Source organism: Haliotis rubra, unplaced genomic scaffold, assembly GCF_003918875.1.
Source record: "Haliotis rubra isolate DU_JTF1 unplaced genomic scaffold, ASM391887v1 Scf204, whole genome shotgun sequence".
Taxonomy (NCBI): Eukaryota; Metazoa; Mollusca; class Gastropoda; order Lepetellida; family Haliotidae; genus Haliotis; species Haliotis rubra.
Window position 1 is genome coordinate 382641 of NW_025766048.1, and position 22233 is coordinate 404873.

The 22233-nt window shown below is 43.6% G+C and overlaps 1 protein-coding gene across 1 annotated transcript in view; it reads left to right on the forward strand.

Annotated features, from left to right (window-relative positions):
- The window catches only part of LOC124275905 (E3 ubiquitin-protein ligase UBR4-like), a 171897-nt gene that overhangs the window by 46455 nt on the left and 103209 nt on the right, over positions 1 to 22233 (forward strand). Inside the window, 17 exon segments of the mRNA XM_046711589.1 lie at positions 453 to 635; positions 1484 to 1606; positions 1778 to 1915; positions 2239 to 2324; positions 3561 to 3780; positions 4594 to 4754; positions 5832 to 5922; positions 6535 to 6656; positions 13276 to 13382; positions 14151 to 14368; positions 15095 to 15174; positions 15535 to 15729; positions 16323 to 16386; positions 16845 to 16921; positions 17380 to 17494; positions 18599 to 18669; positions 21856 to 22003. Of these exon segments, the coding sequence (XP_046567545.1) occupies positions 453 to 635; positions 1484 to 1606; positions 1778 to 1915; positions 2239 to 2324; positions 3561 to 3780; positions 4594 to 4754; positions 5832 to 5922; positions 6535 to 6656; positions 13276 to 13382; positions 14151 to 14368; positions 15095 to 15174; positions 15535 to 15729; positions 16323 to 16386; positions 16845 to 16921; positions 17380 to 17494; positions 18599 to 18669; positions 21856 to 22003 (2199 nt within the window).

The following is a 22233-nucleotide window of genomic DNA, read 5'->3' on the forward strand; positions in this document are numbered from 1 at the left end:
GGTACGAGGTTACGGTCTAGAGTTACCTGCTCTTGGCTGTAGGGGGCCGGAAGGCCCTGTAAGGGTGGTCTCACAAGACAAAACGTAGTTTTTGTTTTGTAAATATTTTATTCAAATATTGTTACAACTGTCGTAGGGAATTTAAATGGACATTTAAATGCTTATAAGTACCCCAAGGAGGAATATATTCAAAGAATCTGAAACCTCTACAGGTTAGTTCGAATTTAAGACAAAGACCCTTGATATTCCTGCATATTGTGTAACACTACTTCAGGCTCCTTGTAATTGTGATTAAAATGATGACTGATTGTTTGACCGACTTGGTATTAATGCAAGACAGCACTGATTAACCCAATATTTCAGGTGAATAGAAAATTCCTGTCAGAAATTTACATTATTCAGACATGGTATTGAAAGCATTAACATTTTGTGTGTATTTTCTATTTTCCCAGGATGCGTCAGCCATGCACTATCACTTCCTGATCGTGTGGCTCCTACTTGCATGTCTTCCCCCATCCAGCCAGTACATCAAGCTGCTGGAGGGGAGCCAGCTGTCGATGGGGAAGGGACACATTCTTCACACACTCCGCTGGGCACCCAGACTTGGGCACAAGGCATTTGTCAGCTGGGTGAAGGTAAGCACTAGATGATGATAAGTGAGTGACTTTAGTTTTACACCGCACTGCGCCATATTCCAGCTGTTCCAGCCATTCCAACCATATTCCGGCGGTCTGTAAAGTCTGGATCAGACAATCCAGTGATCAACAGCATGAACATCGAACTATGCAATTGAGATACAATGACATGTGTCAACCAAGTCAGCAAGTCTGACCACCCAATCCCAATAGTCGCCTCTTACGACAAGCATGGGTTATTGAAGGTCAATTCTAACCCTGATCTTCATGGGCCTCTATTGCATCTGGGGCGGTGGGGTAGCCAAGTGGTTAAAGCTTTTTGCTTGTCACACTGAAGACCTGGGTTCGATTCCCCACATGGGTACAATGTGTGAAGCCCATTTGTTTGAGACATGTCATCACATCCCAATTGCGTAGATCGATGCAAGGCGCCTCGATTATTTACAGACCACCAGCATATGGCTTGAATAATAAACAATAACTAATCAATCAATCAATCATTTGTGTGTATGTAGCACCATAAGTTTGTCATCAGACCACAGGTTTTCGGACATCATGCATTTTGGGATTGCATAGCTTACACGGAAATAATGCAGGTGTTGCATGATGCTGACATTGTCAATTCCTTGATGATGACTAGTGTTTAGCATAAAGTTATCTTTTATAATTTAGGGAGATGTTTTATAGTCGTTCATATGATTTGAAGATAACAATGAATGTTTCTTAAGTGTCCGATGTACATGAGATGCATTACATATGTTTATCTTGTTTTGTGTTAATATTTTGGTTGTTGTTGATGTGGTGGTGCTGCTGCTGCTATGTTTAAAGAGGGCCTTCTTGTGTTACAGGACTGGCTTGTGAAGCAAGGTTCGACCACACAACAGGCAGAGACACTGGTCACAGCAGCCAACACGACAGCAAACAGCATCAACTATGATGTCCGTCTCTCCATGAAATTCATTAAGGACCAGGTTAGAATATTTCTTAAATCGAGATATGCATAATAAAGAAAACTGTCTCCAATTTTCAACTTGAAGTATGTGAAATTTACTCAAGTAATATTCTATAGGACCCAGTTCTCTAAGGCAAGGCAAAATAAACTTTTGATTCCTCGGGTTTCACTGTGTAATTTTGTGTTACAGATTAAGAACCTACCAATAGTTGAACAGAAGGAGATCCTCCCAATGAAGGATCTGCCCGGTTTGTCAGCCATCTTGATGCTGGATGCAGTAGTTGCCAAAGTGGAGGTGGGACTGGATGATGCTTTCTCCAAGCCAGTTGTAAGTAGGGTTCCCAAAGTTCCCAAAACCTGTTGAAAGTGTTGGTTGATGGCCATTCTGTGCTTAATATGTATGATTGTGTCATTTTGACAAGATGGCTAGGATCAAATACCTAACTTGCAACAATTAATCACATCATGATTATCACATTATCAAATGATCACTGACCCATCAGATCACGAGATATACATATGTGTTTGGGGTGTATGATGTAATACATGACCCTCCACAATCTGATCGCAGCCTGGGATAAGTCGACCATGCAAATGAATACTCATGACACCCAAATCAGAAAACACATCTGTTCTGTGCTGTTATTCCAGGCTGATCCCCACGAGACGATGGACATTGTCCAAGATTTGATACCAGCCATTCTAACTCTTGTTGAAGCTTACAGTGTCTATGTTAGGTGAGTTTACCCATCTTCCATTATTTCAGGTACTGTAAATCTTAAATATCAATACAAGCTTAAAATTGCCATAAAAAGTGTGAATGTCCCTTGGATTACGGTTGAGAAAAATAACATTCATTAATGCTGGGTTTTGTGCTTCTCGCCAAGCATAATATTCAGCATTAATTTGTTGCACAATTTGTTATAACAGTCGCCAATCTTGTATGATACTATCTTTGTCCGTCTTGACATAAAATGTTGTCGTGCTTTGATTCAAAGAAATTCTTGTTAAAATTCTGTTTAGAGTGACAAGTTGGTGTTGCTCAACATATCAACAACCACTGGCTTAGGGCTGACTCAGATTTTTTAATATATTTGCTGTTCTTGTATAACTTTGATTAATAGCCATGCTTGCTATGTAGTATAACAGCAAAGAAACTAACCTTATATATTACAAATTCTAATCAAGTTATCAACAGTTCAAACGAGAGAATGTGTGGAGCCCATTTCTGGTGTTCCCCCGTCATGATATTGCTGGAATATTGCTAAAAGCGGCATGAAAGTAAACTCACTCGCTCGCTTAAATGAGAGATGTGATTGAACCACAGTGGACAAAACTATTCTGCTAGGAAGTTATTATTTGGGGTTACGTTTTACGGTAATTAACATAATACAGTCAAATCCCGATGAGTCGAATGCCGGTGTCTCGAATATTATGCATAACTCGAAGTACCTGTCGGTCCCGACCATTCCCTGTTATAGTTGTCATCATTTGATTTCCGGTTACACGAAATTCGTCTCATAAATACACACGATGACTCGAGAAGGAAATTTGGCCCATGAGATTCAAACAACAGCAATCTTGTATACATAAGTCGAAGTCAGTCAATGAAAAGTTGATTGGTGTAGCAAACTGATCCAATTAACAAACCAGCGCGGCTCACACCTTTACGCCATTGACAGGGGAGTTCAAAAGGCAGATTAGTGAGTTACGGAAATCACTGTCTGTGCTAATGAGACTGGAACTGATAAGGTGCCCCTATTATTGATATGGAAATCATTAGATAAACAAATGCTTAGGCGGAGGAATTAGGACTGGATCATCTTTTTTTCTGCCCTCATAGACATACCTATGTCTCGAATACATTGATAAGTCGAATTTTTACTTGGTCCCCAGCGATTCGACTCATCGGGATTTGACTGTATGTCATCTTCGCACATTGCATGGGGCATTCTGAATATTTCCTTTTCCAGATCATGTGTTCTTGGAGAGGTAGCGGACACTGACGACTCGACCTTGACCCCTCACAGACTACAGGCGTTTGGCATGGTGATGAGCATTGGGTCAAACCGTGCCTCGAAGGTGTCAGTGTTGGGGTCAGAGGTGATGGCAATACTCCCGCGCCCTGTGAGGAATGCTGTGGAAAAGTGGAACGGCAGCAGCGGAAATGAGTTTCCCAGTATTGGAGCATGGGTAGGCATGGTTACATCACAAGAGCAGTCTTTTAATCTAGCACAAATGTTGAACAAAAATCCCTATGATATGTATTATACACCTGAAGGTTTGGAAATTAGCAGCGGAAACGAGTTTCCTAGTATTGAAGCATGGGTAGGCATGGTTACATCTCGCTAACAGTAGTGTTGGAAAATTGGTTGAAACCTCACAATTGATGATTGCTTCATTATCAACGAACAATCATCGAAAAAAATTGGTTAGAGTCATTTTCCAGATTTTCCTATCCAGGTTGTTATTGCAGATATGTATAACATGATGCAACTCGCTACTTTAAAGTGATGACTAATAATATCATGAACATAAACTACCTGGAGTCTTCAAGAAATATTTAGTCATGCCTTTTCAGTTAGTGAAGTGAGTTTTCCAAGAATTAAGCAAGTTTTCAGGCCCTGAAAACTTCGAAGATATTTTCCATCGTCAAATGTTTCAAAGATTAAAACAGTTGTTCCAAAATCGTTTATGTTTGATTATGAGAAAATGTCACCGATTGCTTGGTCGTTTGGTCAGTGCGACCAATCTTCGATTATTTCAATTAATCGGAACACCACTAACTAACAGTGTTTTGATCTAACACAAACGGAGAAAAAAATGTCAACAAAAGGTTTTGAAGGTTTGGAAATGAACAGTGAAAGTATTGGAGCATGGTACGGGTAGGCATGGTTACATCACAGGGACAGTCCTTTAATCCAGCACAAATGTAGAATGTAGCATGAGTCAGGATAAATATAAAATATCAATTTTAGTCAGAAAATTAAATATTGCTGTTTGCAGCGAAATGCCTTCGCCAATGACATCCTTCCCTGTGAGAGCTACATGGACACCGTCCACAGTGCCCACATGGTCACCCTGTCTGGTCAGCCCAGCTTCTGCATCAACGCCTCCATGAGACATGTGCTCAACTCACTTGTCCGCTTTGCCAGTGACCTGGTGGTGTAAGTATCACAAGTCTTGTGGATCCCATCTTGATATGGAAGTAATAGTAGTCTCTATCTGTTCCCAATAGGGATTTTGATTTAGAATGAGTGAATTTAGTTTTACGCCACCCTCAGCAATATTTCACCTATATCTCAGCGGTCTGTAAATAATCGAGTCTGGACCAGACAATCTAGTGATCAACAGCATGGACCACATTGATCTACGCAAGTGGGATACAATGACATGTACCACCAAGACAGCGAGTCTGACCACCCGATCCCATTTACGACAAGCATGGGTTACTGAAGATCAATTTTAACCGGATCTTCGAGAGTCGAGTTTAATTTAGAATTTGTCTCTACAATGTATGCTGGTCGTAAAGAGGTGATGTATTGGACTGTGTGGTCAGGCACTGTGACTGGTGACATGTCATTGTTTCCCAGTGGCCCACAATGCCAGTCACTTAATTGTCTAGTCCAGACTCAATTATGTACACAGCTTTCATATAGCTGGAACTTTGCATGTCATCGATGCTCATGATCTCAATCCCTGGTTCTCCTGGTCCAGACTCTATTATGTACACAGCTTTCATATGGCTGGAACTTTGCATTTCATCGCATCCCAATTGTGTATCTCATCTCATCCCTGGTTCTCCTGGTTCTTATTGGTCCAGACTTTGCATGTCATCGCAGATCCAATTGTGTTACAGCTCATGATCTCAATCTGCTTCTCCATCATGGCTGGAACTTTGCATTTCATCGCATCCCAATTGTGTAGATCGATGCTCATGATCTCAATCCCTGGTTCTCCTGGTCCAGACTCGATTATTTACAGACTGACATCATATGGCTGAAAAATTGCTGAGTACGGCGTTAACCAAGAAATGAAAAACACTGCATTGTCTGCATTGACTAGACCCATCATGTGTTTATGGGCCACAGTAGCATAGTAGTGATTTTAAACTAGCAAAGAAAACATAGAAACTGACCATTCAGGGAAGCAAACGCTTGAATGCAGCTTTTAGTTGAATGTTTAGTGTATTTACAGAGGATCTATCACTCGCACATGACACAATAATATTATCACTTATCCAGGTGGTGTCCTGATGCAGACAGCAGTAAGGAGTTTGTGCGAGTGATGTTTCCCCTGATGTACGACATCACCACAGAATACCTGGCAGACTCGGTGAGTTATCATTCACATACCATTACCATTCAACAGTTTGTCTTGGTTCAACTCCATCAATGTGCTTTTCAGTATCACCACTTCTTCATGTTATCTCCAACCTTACCTCTTGACTTGGGGGGCGGTGGGGTGGCCAAGTGGTTAAAGCTTTGGTTCAACTCTATCAATGTGACAGGAGAGTAGGCTGTCTTGCAACCCCTGTGGGCAATGGGGTTACCTAGTGGTTAAAGCTTTGGCTCGTCATGCCGAAGACCGGGTTCGATTCCCCACATATGTACAATGTGTGAAGCCCATTTCTGGTGTCCCCCGGCGTACTCCCTCACTCTTTGACTTGACTAATGAGGAATTAATTCCAGATATCCCTGTTTTTGAAGCACCTTTATCTGCTGAAAGAATCTTTTTCAGGCTCTAAACAGACTTGGCTTCAGTGTAAAGGCAAAAGCTGCCAGCTGTACAACTGGGATAGGAAACTCAGAGCAGTTTAGAAAACTGGAGCACAATATGATGTGTTTACTTTATCATGGCTGCTGACAAAAAAAATTATTTGATCTGAAGACATTCCTTAAGTTCCCAAAGAGATTCCTTATGTTAATAGTGTTATTTCTGCCATAGGTGTCCAACTCCTTAGAGAAGTTCCTGGGTCAGGCTGATGGGGAGGAGTTTGCTCTCAAGATGTATGGTCACGTGATCTCAGTCTGTCACGAACTCATTATCGACTACTCTGATGCCGAGAGGTGAGAAGCAACAAGATCTGTCAAAACTAGAACATCACATATTCTTACACAAAAAATACCCATGAAGATCTTGGTTAGAATTGGTCCCAGTAACCTATGCTTGTTGTAAATGGTGACTAACAGGAACACGTGGTCAGGCTTCTGACTTAGGTGACACATGTCATCGTATCCCAGTTGTGTAGATCGATGCTCATGCTGTTGATCATTACCTGGATTACCTGGTCTAGACTCAGTTATTTGGAGACCACTGCCATATAGCTGGAATATTGCTATGTGGGATGTTAAACAACAAAGAACCTACCAACCTCATGCAAAAATACTTCCCAATACCATGACTACTAAACTAGCTGTCATTCAACTGGAATACTTGAGCATGACTTAAATTATATTCGACCCACTAAGTGGCTTCTTCGGAGAGCACCGTGAGGGAAAACAAAAATACCACTCACTAACGATATCGTAACTCCTTAGAGAATCGAAGGGGTACAGGTTCTCTGAGTGCTCAGTAGCAGACATGTCAATAATGGAATCATTGTACAGGAGCCGCCAACACAAACCAATAAACCAAGACTCACTTGGTCAGGGTGGCAGGACACTGTCCACTGGAGAGAACGGTACGACCAAAGCTGCATACGATTATGCGTGAATGTGTATCGAGCTGATAATGGCGATAAAAGTGCTTGGCCGGCTCCAAATAGCGCAGAGCAGATCTCTTCAATGGGGAGTGCCGCTGCAAAAGCTTTTGATGCTGCTACTGCCCTGACCGAAAGTGAGCCTTCAACCCTCAGGGGAGGCTTGCCCTTAGCCTGATAAGCGCACAAATACATGAAACAAGCCAGCCAGACAAAGTTTGCTTGCTCGCTGGCAGACCAGCCTTCCCGCCACCGTAACAACAGAACAGCTGGGTACCCGTCACGGATCCCCTGCGCTCGCTTGATATAGACTTTGAGCGCCTTACGGACATCCAACGGGTGAGTGCTCAGAGGAGTGGTCCCCGATGTGGAAGGCTGGGTAAGAGTAGGAAGTTCGATAGGAGCTGTCACATGGAAAGCGTGATCGACCTTCGGTCGGTGGTAAGTATCTGGGAGGCTTAATGCTGACACGATCCGTGAAACACAGTCAGCTCGGTCGGGACGACATAGCATGTATATCGCCGACTCTTCGACCAGATGTTACCGCCACCAGAAACACAGCTTTCCAGGTCAACAACTGAATGGAAATAGCCGATAGGTGTGAGAAAGTGGGACCGACAGCCAATCGAAAGCACGATCGACAAATCCCAAGGTGGACTGGTTCGCCTGAGAGCAGGTCGAATCCGCTCCGCGCCAGAAAGCTGCTATGCGAGAGGGTGCTGCCCCAGAAGAGCACCATCGACAGGGGTGTGAAAAGTGGAAATAGCGGTGGAGTAGCCACTTAATGGTCGGGGCCGCCAGGCCTTCTTCCAAACGAGCTTGCAAAACTCCAATACTCGACTAAATCCGCGAAAAGGGATCTGCAATGCCCTTATCTGAACACCAGCGCCACATAGCGGGACCACCTATCCTCATACTGAACGCTTGTCGAATCCGCCTCGAAGCCAGAATTGTGTCTGCAACTGCTGCAGGAATTCCGCGTGCTCTCGAGGTTAGACCTGACAGAGGCCAAGCCACCCACTGAATCCGCGGATTTGGGTGGGGCCCGCTCTGAGTGAGAATGTCCGGGTCGCAAAAGGTAATAGAACAGGAGGCTGAGCCAGAAACCTGAGAATTACCGAAACCAGCTCTGTGACGGCCAAAGCGGTGCCAGTAGCACAAGTAGCCGAGCTGGCTGGGTGGACAGCTGTGAAAGGACACGGGAATGAGTGGTAACGGCGGGAACGCCCAGAGCACTTTGCCCGTCCCAATCCAGCAGGAAGGGCGCGGCAGCCAACGCCTCTGGTCCGGGTATCCGAGAGCAGAACATCGGTGTCTGATGCGCCCCGCCGGACGCAAACAGATCCACCTCGAATCGACCCGGCACAACTGGGGAGATTACTGTGAATATCTGCCTGTCGAAAGCATCCACTGCAGGGCCAGGATCCGCGAGAGGCGCGATCTGCTCGCATCGCTCTCCAGCCCCGGAGATAAACAGGAGTACCTGACAATCGTATTGGTCGCCCAGAGGAGAAAGTCCCACGCTTCCCGGAGGAGCTGGGGACACCGCGGCTCCCTGCTTCAGGATGTACGACATGGCCGCCTGGTTGTCTAACTGAAGACGGACTACCTGGCCAATGGACATGCTCTCTGAAGCGCCGAATACCAACCGCATAGCTCTCAGCTCCAACACGCTGATGTGAAGGTGAGCTTCGCTTCGACCAGAGTCCGGAAGCCGACAGACTGCCCAGAACGCCCCAGCCCGTGAGGGACGATCTGTCTGAACTGTGAGAGCTGGCGTGGATTTCCAAGGGGAACCCCTGGTGAGATTCCCCGACATTTGTCCACCACTGAAGGTGAGGTGTCAACCACTCGGGGACTGTGAGACTGCGCCCCAGATCCTCCGTGTGAGTCCACAGCCCAGCCAAAGCTTGCTGTATGGGGACACATCTCAACCGCCACACTACAGAGATCGTCACGCCATATGGCTCCAGTAGACGGAGCCAAGTCCGTGCTGGTGCCTGGGGCTGGGAGAGGAATGAAGATACCATCTCCTAACTCTGGTGACTCCGGTCGGGCTTACAAGGAAACGAGATCCTTGTTCGCTTGAATCGCGCCCAAGAAAAAACCAAGTCCTGGGTGGGTACCAGGTCGGATTTCTTGAGGTTGATGATCCACCCCAGTCGAAGTTAGAATGTCTATCACTGTGTGAGTAGCATCTTGACTCGCTGGCTGTGTTAGTGCTCCGAGCAACCAGTCGCCTAGGTAAGGGTAACAACGCCTTTCCTTGGCGAGCGAGCTAGGGTAGCTGGGACTAACATGAGCTTGGTGAACACCCTTGGGGCAGTCGATATGCCGAAGGGGAGCACTGAATTGGTAATACATCCCGCCGTGAAGAGAACCGGAGGTACTGCTTGAACGAGGGATGTATGGGTACATGCAGATACGCGATCCTTTAGGTCGATTGACGGAGCCAATCGCCCGGGCTGAACAGATGAGATCACCGAGCGCAGTGTCTCCATCTTGAAGGATGGTACTGAGCATGATTCAACCCCTTGAGGTTGAGAATCGGACGAACCCGCCGCCTTTCTTCGACGCAGGAAGCACGCGGAGTAAAAATCCGCCGCCTGTTCCTCTCCCGGTGGAATGCGCTCGATTGCGGACTTGTCCAGCAGAGCCTGAACTTCGTCGCGCAATATGTCCGCCCTGGCTTGGCATGACGGCACCGGAGTGCGTCGTATGCCGGTGAAGTCGGGCGGACCTCGCTTCCACAGTGGGAGATGGCCTATGCTGACCGTGGCCAGCACCCAAGCGTTGTTGGTAGCCTTCTCCCATTCCGGCAGGAATAGAGAGAGGCGGCCTCCCACTGGGATATGGGGTAGGAGCGCGTGCGTGGACCCTAGTAGCGGAGCTGACTGGGTGTGACACACGGCTTGAGCGGCAGCCTGTTGGGTTAACGGGAGGTCGGGGCAGACCTCCCGCGCCCGCGAAAAGGCTGGGAGCTAGTCGAGGACTGCTCCTTGCCCCTACCCTTGGCGGACCTACTCCTCCGCCTACCCCTACCAAGCGGCCGAAGCCAGCCGGCAGACTCGGGTGTAGGCTGCACCCCGGCGGAGGAAGGTGGTACGGGAGCGCGGGGGCGAGACACCCGCGGGTGCTCCAACAAGGCCTTAGAATCCTTGAAGGAGGTAGCTGCAGCGGCAGCCTCCCGTATGACCTGCTGTGCCCCGGGAAAGAGGGTCGCCCCAGACGGAAAGGGAGAGCCAGCAAGGTCTGCTGTGTTGCTGCCGAGTACCTAGACGCCGACAGCCACAGCCTGCGCATCCCCATGACTGGGCGCGACATCACCGCCGGACGCAGCAGACCGCAAAGAGTCGCTGCAGGTGAGCCTGAACTTCCGACAGCTGACGGAGTAGCATCGACATGCGGCGACATCGCCGCCAGCATGCCCCTCCGCCTTCCAGGGCCGACTCTGTATCGAGGAGAGGTAGGCCTCATGGACCACCACCCGCACCTGCTGCATCATGCTCCGCAGACCTCCTCAGAGGTCCGGGTACGCGTCGTGCAGGGGATGCCCGCCGAGGGCAAAGGTGGAGTGAGGCGCCTTGCCCGCAGCAGCCGAGCTGCTCGGAGGAAGCCGAGCCTCCCCAGGGCGACGGAAGTGAAAACACACTCGGCCCACGATCGGTACGACATCTAACAGGGAATCCTCCCCAAGCTGGTAGCGCCGCGACGAAGTTCAGGTAAGTCAAACCTGACTCGGGTACCAGACAAGAGGGGATCACCACGCCCGCACCAACGATGGCAGAATGCGGAGCTGCGCCTGTGAGGGCTGCCCTAGGGGCAAACGCCTCACCAGGCAAGCGGAACTCAGTCGAGTCCACGCAACCAGCAGGCACCGCGGCCTGGGGTAGGCCCTCGGCAATTCTCTGCCGGACCTCCCGCAAGGCCGAAGCAAAACGGAAGCTGCCGTCATGCTCCTCGACCTCCCCGAGCTCCATTGCCTCGGCGGCCCGAGCCCGAAGTCAGAGGCTGGGTCTCCTCCGAAGAGGACCCTAACCCCGACCCCGTGGACTGCCTAACGCTGGGCACCACAGGAAGGGAGGAACAGACCGACTGCTCCACGCCAGCCAGCCGGGCGGCGCGCGTGGACCTCGTCCCGGTGACGCAGGAGGCAGGCCAGGCAGAACTGGTGCCTCCGCTCTCATGGGGCGGGTGTGCGCAGGGACCGGAATACCAGGAATACTCAACGGCCCAAGCGCAAGCTCCGAGAGGGGGACTGGGAGCACCTCCCTCTCCGGAGCAGCCGAGGCGCCCGACCCGGGCCAGAGGCAACGGATCGACAGACGCCTCAAGGCTGAGGGATCTAGCCGAGGCCGGCGATCCCACCCCCGGACTCTCCGCCCCCCGTCCGGAGTGGGCGAGGAACTCCCTGGCGGAGACCTCCAACCGACTCCCGAACGAAGGACTTCATTGAGTCCATCTGCTTCTGAAACATCGACTCCATTAGAGACATGTCAAAACCACCTTTCGGGTGGTAGGAGAGGGGAAGGGCCACGGATTTTTCCTTTTTGGACGCCTGCTTAGATTTTGACGGGGAACCTGCGCCAGGTCCCTCCCGCCACGATCTCGCTGCGGTAAACAGGGTGTCGGCCACCGCCTCTTCTGTGCCCGGGGAAAAGGCCAGACAAATTGAACATGTATCAGCCACATGGCCTCGCCTTCTCCAGACAGGCCACGATTGGGAGTGACTGTCAGCCCGGGAATACTTCCCCACAGACCTAACAACAGGTAAAGCCTGAAACAAACACGTAAACATGTTAGTTAACTTGTGGCCAGAAGCAGAGAAACACGTGAGAAAACATTGAAAAATACGCGGAAGGTTACCACGGAAAGTAATAGTTGGTTTTAAAACGCAATATTACGACCACGCCGCACGCTAAACTTCCTCGCCATGGCAGAGCAAACTTGCGTGAAACCACGGAAAAGTTTATGATTTTGATAGTACTTATACAAAGTCACAATTATGAAACAACCACTGTAAGGCTTTACTGTTATTGTTTTAGACAAATAAAACCAAACATACAGGTGGTGTCTCAGACATCTTAAAATACAGCTACCGCATCGGCTCATGAAAGGTAATCACAACGAAACGCCTGTTCAGGGCCGTGACAGCAGAAGGAATGATGCTACGGGTCTAGGAGCCTACCCAGTTGGTGCGCATGCTCTAAGGGAGGTAACTCCGTGAGGTAGGGTCCGTATAATAAGTAAAAGAGTTTATTTATTGTACAATCTTTTTATTCAAAAAACATTGATACAACTGTCACAGGACATTTTACAGCCGGAAAATGCATAATATGTACCCCAAGGACGATCTCTCTGAAAAAGAATATACACATTTCACACATGTACTTGTATTAGGAATAATGACCATTGGCATTTTTAATGTTATTTTCTGTTAATATGGCAAGGCACATGATGTTCTGATTGGTCAGGTGTCTCCTAGTAGTCTTTGAGTTGAAATTCAGTTAAGGCACTATGAAATGGTCTTTGGAATCTCATGTTTAGTGTAAGAGCTGAATGAAATGGTCTCTGTTAGTTCTGAAATGTAGTAAATGCCCGCGATTCTTGATTTTATGCTATAGTATTTGGATGTAGTTTGCTCAAGGCTCAGACGTTATAACATTATCCTTTGATATTTATTCTTTATTTTGGACTATGTTAGAGATGAGATCAATATCTCAGAGCCCGTAATTCATTGGTTGTGGAGTAGTCTTAGTTGTCTTAGTTGGTGGAAATTCTCAGAGAACTATGTAATGGCCTCATGCTTGAACTAAGAGCTGCCTGAAAGCGTAGTTCAGAGGAGTTTTTGATTTGATGTTATAATATTTGAATTTAGGACACCTGAGACTTGAACTTTAGGGTTATGACAAGGACCCTTTGACATTCTTTCATTTGTATGATGGGTTGTGCCAGAGCCTATAAGATGCTACTGTGTAATGTTGTAGTGGCCTGGACGAGAAGATCCTGCAGGACTGTCTCAAGTTCATGGAGAACCATCTGGAGAAGACAGCAGGGAAGAAAGCCTTTGAACAGTTCTACACTGAGCATGGAGGTAACTACACAGATATCAACACTTTGATTTGGTGACAAAGTAGACAGCATAGCAGCCCTAGTTACAAAAATCTAAATGTGTTCAGAAAAATTGCAGTTACAGTGTAACAAAGTACTTGTTATCCTTGTACTTTTTGTCTACTTTGACAGTGATCAGCTTCTTAGAAATGCCTATCAATCGGATCACTTTAATTTGCAGTTCATTTGGAAGCTCAGAGGTAGTTTTAAGGTGTGAGGAGGAACGAAGTGGTTTAAGCATTTGCTCATTATGATGAAAAGCCAGGTTTGATTCACAATGCATGATGTCCATTTCTGGTGTCTCCTGGTATGATGTTGCTAAAAGCCAAAAAAGCATCACTCACTCTTTCAATGACCATAGCAACATCACACAAAATGATTTACAAGCAGAAAGTTGTCCGAAATAGATGGGATATTTTGTTTCAAAACAAGGAGTGCAGGCCTCTGACGTGCTAGAAGGTTAATAGTCACATGACTTATCCCACCGGGTACCCATTGCACTTCTGGGTGATCAGAGGCAATTTTTGAACAAACTCACTTGCCTAAGGTGAGACCACATTATCACGTGCTTCATTGTGGGGCAAGACTGAAGTCCTAGAAACTCTCAGGAGTCAAGCTGCCAAACACGGTCACCCATCCAAGGACTCTCCGTGCCCAACATTGCTTCACCTCAACTGATTTGTGACCTGAGCTCTATGCACAAGACCACACACCCTACTAATGTCAAGAAATAATTTTCTGATGTTTTCAGACCTGACCAGTCTGCTGCTGTCACTGGTCCGAGACAACCTGTCTCCACAGTTTGCGACCAAAGTCCTCAAGTTCTTCAACAAGCTGTTCCACCTAGCCGAGAAGAGTCCTGGAGACAAGAGCTATGAGTCTCTCTGTGCTTCCCTGTCTAAACTGGCCAGCGTGGACAAAGTCATCCTCCAGAGCCTGCTGTCAAAGATTGTTACCAAACCAGAGGAGGTGGGTACAACAGCACTGATTGGAAGACTTGGGTTAGGATACATAAAGTGTTGGGAGTGTTGGTCAGGGTTGGGCTTGAGGGGCTTAAGACGGATTTGTGGGGCAGAGGTAGTCCTCAGTACTCCTTGATTGTTGTATGGAAGGATAACAGTTGGGATACGATGACATGTGTCAACCAAGTTAGTGAGCCCGACCACATAAACACATTTGTTGCCCAATTGATAATTGATTGGCAGATGACTTCGATAATCGATTATGGTTTCTGAGGTCAATTCCCAACTCTAGTGTATACCAAATTTGCCCTAATATTGATCTTTTCTAGGCTTCATCAGAGTGGTAAATGTCTGCTGGTTTTCTTCCAACATTTCAGCTGACATACTGATATAACTAAAACATTGTACAAGCCAGTGTCAACTCACAACTCACTCATTTTACAACATCAGTTTTAGTTTATGTGAGCTGTCTCTGGAAATTCTGGGTTAAAACTGGTCCTCAGCAACTTATGCTGTTTGTAAAACGAGACTAGTACAGATCAGATGCTTATGTTCGGTATCTTGGCAGATTACCAAATATTTATCCAATAAATGTGTGGATGTTGCTTATGGGTTTGTCATTGCTTAGTCTGGTGTAAATTAAAGGCCATGATATTGCTGGACATTTAAACATTCACCTGTATTATTTAGGGAGGAAAGGATGTACGAATGTTAGTTCTTAATGTCATTTCAGGGAGAGGAGAATGAGGGCAATGTGCGAGAGAACAGAGTGCTGCTGCAGAACCTAACCATGTTTATTGTCAAAGAGAAAAGGTGAGACGTTTTCATGTTAAATATCCATTTTACCTCTGATATTTCAGTTTATGTACACAATTAATTTGTCTTTGAGTGTACAGTAAACTGAGCTTGTATTGAACACACTGATGACAAATTGACAGATATGATGAAGTCTTTTGGTCTCAGCTACTTGCAAGCCCATTCTTTTGTCCCTAGCCGTGATATTGCTGGAATATTGCTAAAAGCGGCATAAAAACTAAACTCACTCACTCACTCAGTCACTCGCTGTATACTTCAGTTTAAATACCTATAGGTAACTAAAATGTGGGTCAGGATTGTATCTGTTGATCAGTAACAGCTAGCAAATGTTTCTGTAACAGCAAGGGTTTGTTTCAGCCCTGTGGGTCAAGAGGTTGCCCAGGCAGTGCTAGCTGCTCTCATCCCCATGGGGTCACCGCTGCTGAAGGAGAAAGATGGAGACATGTCTGGCTTCCCCGAACTGATGGTCATCATGAACATGCTGGCAGGGGCGGGGCAGGGGGCAGGCCATGTCACCCTCTTCCAGGCAGCGACAGGATGGCTCAATCTCTGGTAACATTTCAGTTTATAAGAAATTAGATCAGAGCACTTTTCATCCTATTCTGCATCAGATATAGACCTTGGTTTTGTCCACCCATTGCCATGATTTCTCTCATGCTTGTGGGGCTGTGGGGTAGACTAGTGGTTAAAGCGTTCACTTGTCACCCCAAGACACGGATTTAATTCCCCACTTGGGCACAATATGTGAAGCCCATTTCTTGTGTCCCTCGCTGTGATGTTGCTGGTATTTTGTTAAAAGTGACATAAAACCATGCTCACTCACTCATACTTGTAAGGCTTCAAGTTTGCATATACTCACATTAATAAAACAGAAGTAGAGGTGGGCAGTTTGATTTTTTTGTTCAGATTCTTTTGAGAGAATAGGTAAAAACAACCTGAACATATATTCTTCACAATCATCTTCTCTGCCTTAACCACATATGATTGTTGATATTGGTATAACAACAAACTTGGTATAACAACATACCTGTTCATTATCAGATCAGGACAACAAAGTTTTAGTTCAGTGCCTTTCTTATAATTAGCGCACATTTTTTCAATGTTAATATTCAAGTCTCATGCACATTTAACCTCTTCTCTTGTAGCAAATCCTACTTGGAGGAGAAGGATGTTCTAGAGAAGATTCTTAAGAATGGATCTGCAGGAAAGGTAAGGGTTTGAGAAACATTAAGAATCAGATGTAAGTTTTCAGACATAATTCAGTTTGTAAAACTGGCATAGGGCAGTTCTTAACAAATGGTTTATGGTGTAGAAGAAATGAAAGAAGTTCCAGAGAGAATGTCTTTGAAGAATAGTTTGTGAAATATCCACAAAATACACCGATAAGGACAAACTTTATGGAAGAACAACTTCTTTATTCGGGTGATATCTTTATCTGATTCACCAATTTCTAAATATGCCACTCAAGGAACTCACAAAATACACAGTCGTTCAGATGGCATTGAGGAACAGGGCTTGATGTATCATGTCATTTAGGCTTTGTCTGCTTTTGACAAAGTGGTGTGAGTCGACGGTATCAGAGTTGATTTTTATGAGAATGGCCATTATGACACAAACCCAAACTGTGCCTTGTATGCTAATAGCAGGAACTCATTTTTCTATTTTAGGGAGTTCTCCAGACAATGTGCTGCCTCCTCACCTATGTTGGCGATATCCTCTGTGCTCTGAAGAGGACCTCAGAGAGGTAGGATAGTCTGTGACATGAGACACTACTCAGAGACCGATTCTAGTAATACCAGTATGTTCTTCAGCATTAGAGTATAACGTTGGGTTTCCCTTCAACTAATGTTTAATTGACACACATAGTTTCTTGTCAATGTGTATAGAAACTGGAAATGTATCTTTGAAATGCTTCAAAACAGAAAATCATGAAAACAAAATACCAGAATTTATTACCCATACCGTGACATAAAAACCTGATGACTATGATGTATAGAGTCAGCAGTTCAGATTGATAGACTTGTAGACATATGTAATGACACAGAACTGTCCCGACAATAACCCAAAGCATGTAGGTTTTTCAGGAATTCCTGACAGTGGTGTAAAACAATTGTGACTCATTTATTGTACTTGATAACCTGCATCCAGCCCCACTGACAAACATTCCTTATTACTCATCTGCACCATGACCTTGTTTATAAGATGCGGGACAGCCACTCCTCCCTTGGATACAGATGTGGTTACCATGCAGGATGCAGACAGTGACTGGACAGAGGAACTCACCCAGGATGATGAGGACTCTGGAGCTGAAGACTCGGTAAGTGAGGGAGTGAGTGAGTTGGGTTTTATGTCGCTTTTAGCAATATTCCAACAATATCTAGGAAGGGGACACCAGGTATGGGCTTCACACATTGTACCCATGTGGGGAATCAAACCCAGGTCTTTGGCTAAACAAGCTTTAACCACTAAGCTACGCCACATCCCCAAAGTCTCGGTAAGACTTGGATGCACCACATAGATTCTAACTCAATAAAATCCACTGATGCTCCAGGAGTAGTATTGGTCTTCAGCAACCATACTTTTCTCCAGATGCAAAGAAAGGATTAGGTGATATCCGCCAGGATAATAACTCGTTGTCCTCGAAGAGACCACATCACCCCCAGGTTAAGAGAACTGCATTGGCTACCTGTTGTCAGACGCATAAAATTCAAGGTGCTTACCATTATCTACAAGTGCCTGAAGACCAACACTGCTCCATCTTACTTGTCATCTCTTCTTAACAACCATAGACCAACAAGAACCCTTAGATCACAAGATAAAGATCTGCTTATCACCAGACCATCCAGGACCAAATACGGGGACCGCTGCTTTGAATGTGCAGCTCCCATGCTATGGAACAACCTCCCTATGTCACTAAAATCCGCCCCAAGTCTACAAACTTTTCGAAAACATTTAAAGACACACCTATTTGAAATGAAATAGACTGAACTGCACAAGTGCCTGTGAGCAGCCTAGCTGGAACTCGGCGCTATAGAAGTAGATTATTATTATTATTATTATTATTATTATTAGTGTGTGTTTGATTGGTTGAAGTTTAGATCAGTGCTCATGATGTTAATCACTCGATTGTCTGTTCAGACTCAGTCATTTACATGCTGCAATCATTAGATTAAATATTGCTGATTGTGTCCTTAAACAACCAACAAAATAGAAATAGGAAAAAATCAGTGTGATTGCAGATTGATTTTGAGTAATCTTTGCTCAATTGAATAGGTGGGGTGTTTTATTCTTATTTTGAAAGCAATCAAACTGCAACTTTGATTTTGTTATTTATTGAACAAAACAGTTATTCATGAGTTCTTTGTTTTGTGTGTTATTAAAGGTAGTACTATCACTAACACTTGGATCATCTCTGTTTCAGGATGAGGAGTCCCTGAACAACAAGCTGTGCACCTTCACCATCACGCAGAAGGAGTTCATGAACCAACACTGGTCAGTTGGACACTTGTCCTGGTGCAGCAAAAACAGCAAGTGTTGATGCGGTGTAAATAATACTGATGATGCTGCATCCAAGAAAGCTGCTCATATAGTATCGAACAACATTGATACTGTTGTTTTTGTTGCACATCGAAACAACATTGCTGATGCACCATTTAAAAAGTATTTGTGTAGCATTATAGAATATTCCTATTGCAGCATTGAACAACATTAATGGCACAGTATTGAAAATCATTGCAGTATTACAACAACATTGATCATGCAGTATTTAAACAACATTTCTGGTGCATAATATTAAAATGTTAGCATTGAGCAACATTTACTGATGCTGCCTTTTACAATATTGCCACTGCTACTTTAAGCCATATTGCTGATGCACCATTGAACAATATTGCTACTAGCATTTAACAACATTGATGATAGCATCAAACAATCCTGGTGACAGTATTAAACAATCTTTATAGCTTTTAACTTCCTTGAAAAGATGAGCTTTAAACAACCTTGGTGACAGCATTTAACAATCTTGATGATAGCATTTAACAATCTTGATGATAGCATTTAACAATCTTGATGACAGCATTTAACAATCTTGATGACAGCATTTAACAATCTTGATGACAGCATTTAACAATCTTGATGATAGCATTTAACAATCTTGATGACAGCATTTAACAATCTTGATGACAGCATTTAACAATCTTGATGATAGCATTTAACAATCTTGATGATAGCATTTAACAATCTTGATGACAGCATTTAACAATCTTGATGATAGCATGATTGATGAGCATTTAACAACTCTTGATGACAGCATTTAACAATCTTGATGATAGCATTTAACAATCTTGATGATAGCATTTAACAATCTTGATGACAGCATTTAACAATCTTGATGATAGCATTTAACAATCTTGATGATAGCATTTAACAACTTGATGATAGCATTTAACAATCTTGATGACAGCATTTAACAATCTTGATGATAGCATTTAACAACTTGATGATCATTTAACAATCTTGATGATAGCATTTAACAATCTTGATGATAGCATTTAACAATCTTGATGACAGCATTGATGATAACAATCTTGATGATAGCATTTAACAATCTTGATGACAGCATTTAACAATCTTGATGACTTGTTTAACAATCTTGATGACAGCATTTAACAATCTTGATGATAGCATTTAACAATCTTGATGATAGCATTTAACAATCTTGATGATAGCATTTAACAATCTTGATGACAGCATTTAACAATCTTGATGATAGCATTTAACAATCTTGATGATAGCATTTAACAATCTTGATGATAGCATTTAACAATCTTGATGATAGCATTTAACAATCTTGATGATAGCATTTAACAATCTTGATGACAGCATTTAACAATTTGATGACAATTTAACAATTTGATGATAGCATTTAACAATCTTGATGACAGCATTTAACAATCTTGATGATAGCATTTAACAATCTTGATGACAGCATTTAACAATCTTGATGACAGCATTTAACAACAATCTTGATGATAGCATTTAACAATCTTGATGATAGCATTTAACAATCTTGATGATGCATTTAACAATCTTGCATTTAACAATCTTGATGACAGCATTTAACAATCTTGATGACAGCATTTAACAATCTTGATGATAGCATTTAACAATCTTGATGATAGCATTTAACAATCTTGATGATAGCATTTAACAATCTTGATGACAGCATTTAACAATCTTGATGATAGCATTTAACAATCTTGATGATAGCATTTAACAATCTTGATGATAGCATTTAACAATCTTGATGATAGCATTTAACAATCTTGATGATAGCATTTAACAATCTTGATGATAGCATTTAACAATCTTGATGATAGCATTTAACAATCTTGATGATAGCATTTAACAATCTTGATGACAGCATTTAACAATCTTTAACAATCTTGATGATAGCATTTAACAATCTTGATGATAGCATTTAACAATCTTGATGACAGCATTTAACAATCTTGATGATAGCATTTAACAATCTTGATGATAGCATTTAACAATCTTGATGATAGCATTTAACAATCTTGATGATTTAACAATCTTGATGATTTTAACAATCTTGATGATAGCATTTAACAATCTTGATGATAGCATTTAACAATCTTGATGATAGCATTTAACAATCTTGATGATAGCATTTAACAACATGATAGCATTTAACAATCTTGATGATAGCATTTAACAATCTTGATGATAGCATTTAACAATCTTGATGATAGCATTTAACAATCTTGATGATAGCATTTAACAATCTTGATGATAGCATTTAACAATCTTGATGATAGCATTTAACAATCTTGATGATAGCATTTAACAATCTTGATGATAGCATTTAACAATCTTGATGATAGCATTTAACAATCTTGATGATAGCATTTAACAATCTTGATGATAGCATTTAACAATCTTGATGACAGCATTTAACAATCTTGATGATAGCATTTAACAATCTTGATGACAGCATTTAACAATCTTGATGATAGCATTTGACAGCATTTAACAATCTTGATGATAGCATTTAACAATCTTGATGATAGCATTTAACAATCTTGATGATAGCATTTAACAATCTTGATGACAGCATTTAACAATCTTGATGACAGCATTTAACAATCTTGATGACAGCATTTAACAATCTTGATGATAGCATTTAACAATCTTGATGATAGCATTTAACAATCTTGATGATAGCATTTAACAATCTTGATGACAGCATTTAACAGTGTTGATCATAGTTTACAACTACCTTGATGGTAGCATTAAACAACATCGATTTTAGCATTAAACAATGTTGGTTTTAGCATGAAACAACCTGGATGATAGCGTTAAACTACCTTGATCATAGCATTAAGGAAGGCAGTTTCCTAGTTCTTGTTCTTGCTTTGTTTCCATGACAATAGGGGCGGTGGGGTAGCCTAGTGGTTAAAGCGTTGGCTCTTCATGCCGAAGACCCGGGTTCGAATCCGCACATGGGTACAATTTGTGAAGCCCATTTCTGGTGTCCCCCGCCGTGATGTTGCTGGGACATTGCTAAAAGCGCCGTAAAACCAAATTCAGTCAGTCAGTCAGTCCATGACCATATGAGTTGTGGGACATTATTTTAAGTCTTGTTGTTTTGTGTTGCAGGTACCACTGTCACACCTGTAAGATGGTCGATGGAGTTGGCGTGTGCACGATCTGTGCCAAGGTCTGCCACAAAGACCATGATCTGACATATGCCAAGTTTGGGTCTTTCTTCTGTGACTGTGGTGCCAAGGAGGATGGTAGCTGCAAGGTAGGCTTATTCAGCTGTAGACTTTCAGATGCTAGAGTCCTCTATTTGGGTAAACATTGATCATGGCTGATTTGTAAAACATGGGTAGGAATTATGTAAACTGAATTTCCTTTTGTCACAATTTCCTTAACCCAATTCTTTGTTTCTTTGCATTGATAGCAAGTTGTGACATCACCTTTGTGTCCACAAGCCCAAATTTCGCTCTCAGCATCTTTTTCTGTTGATTTTAG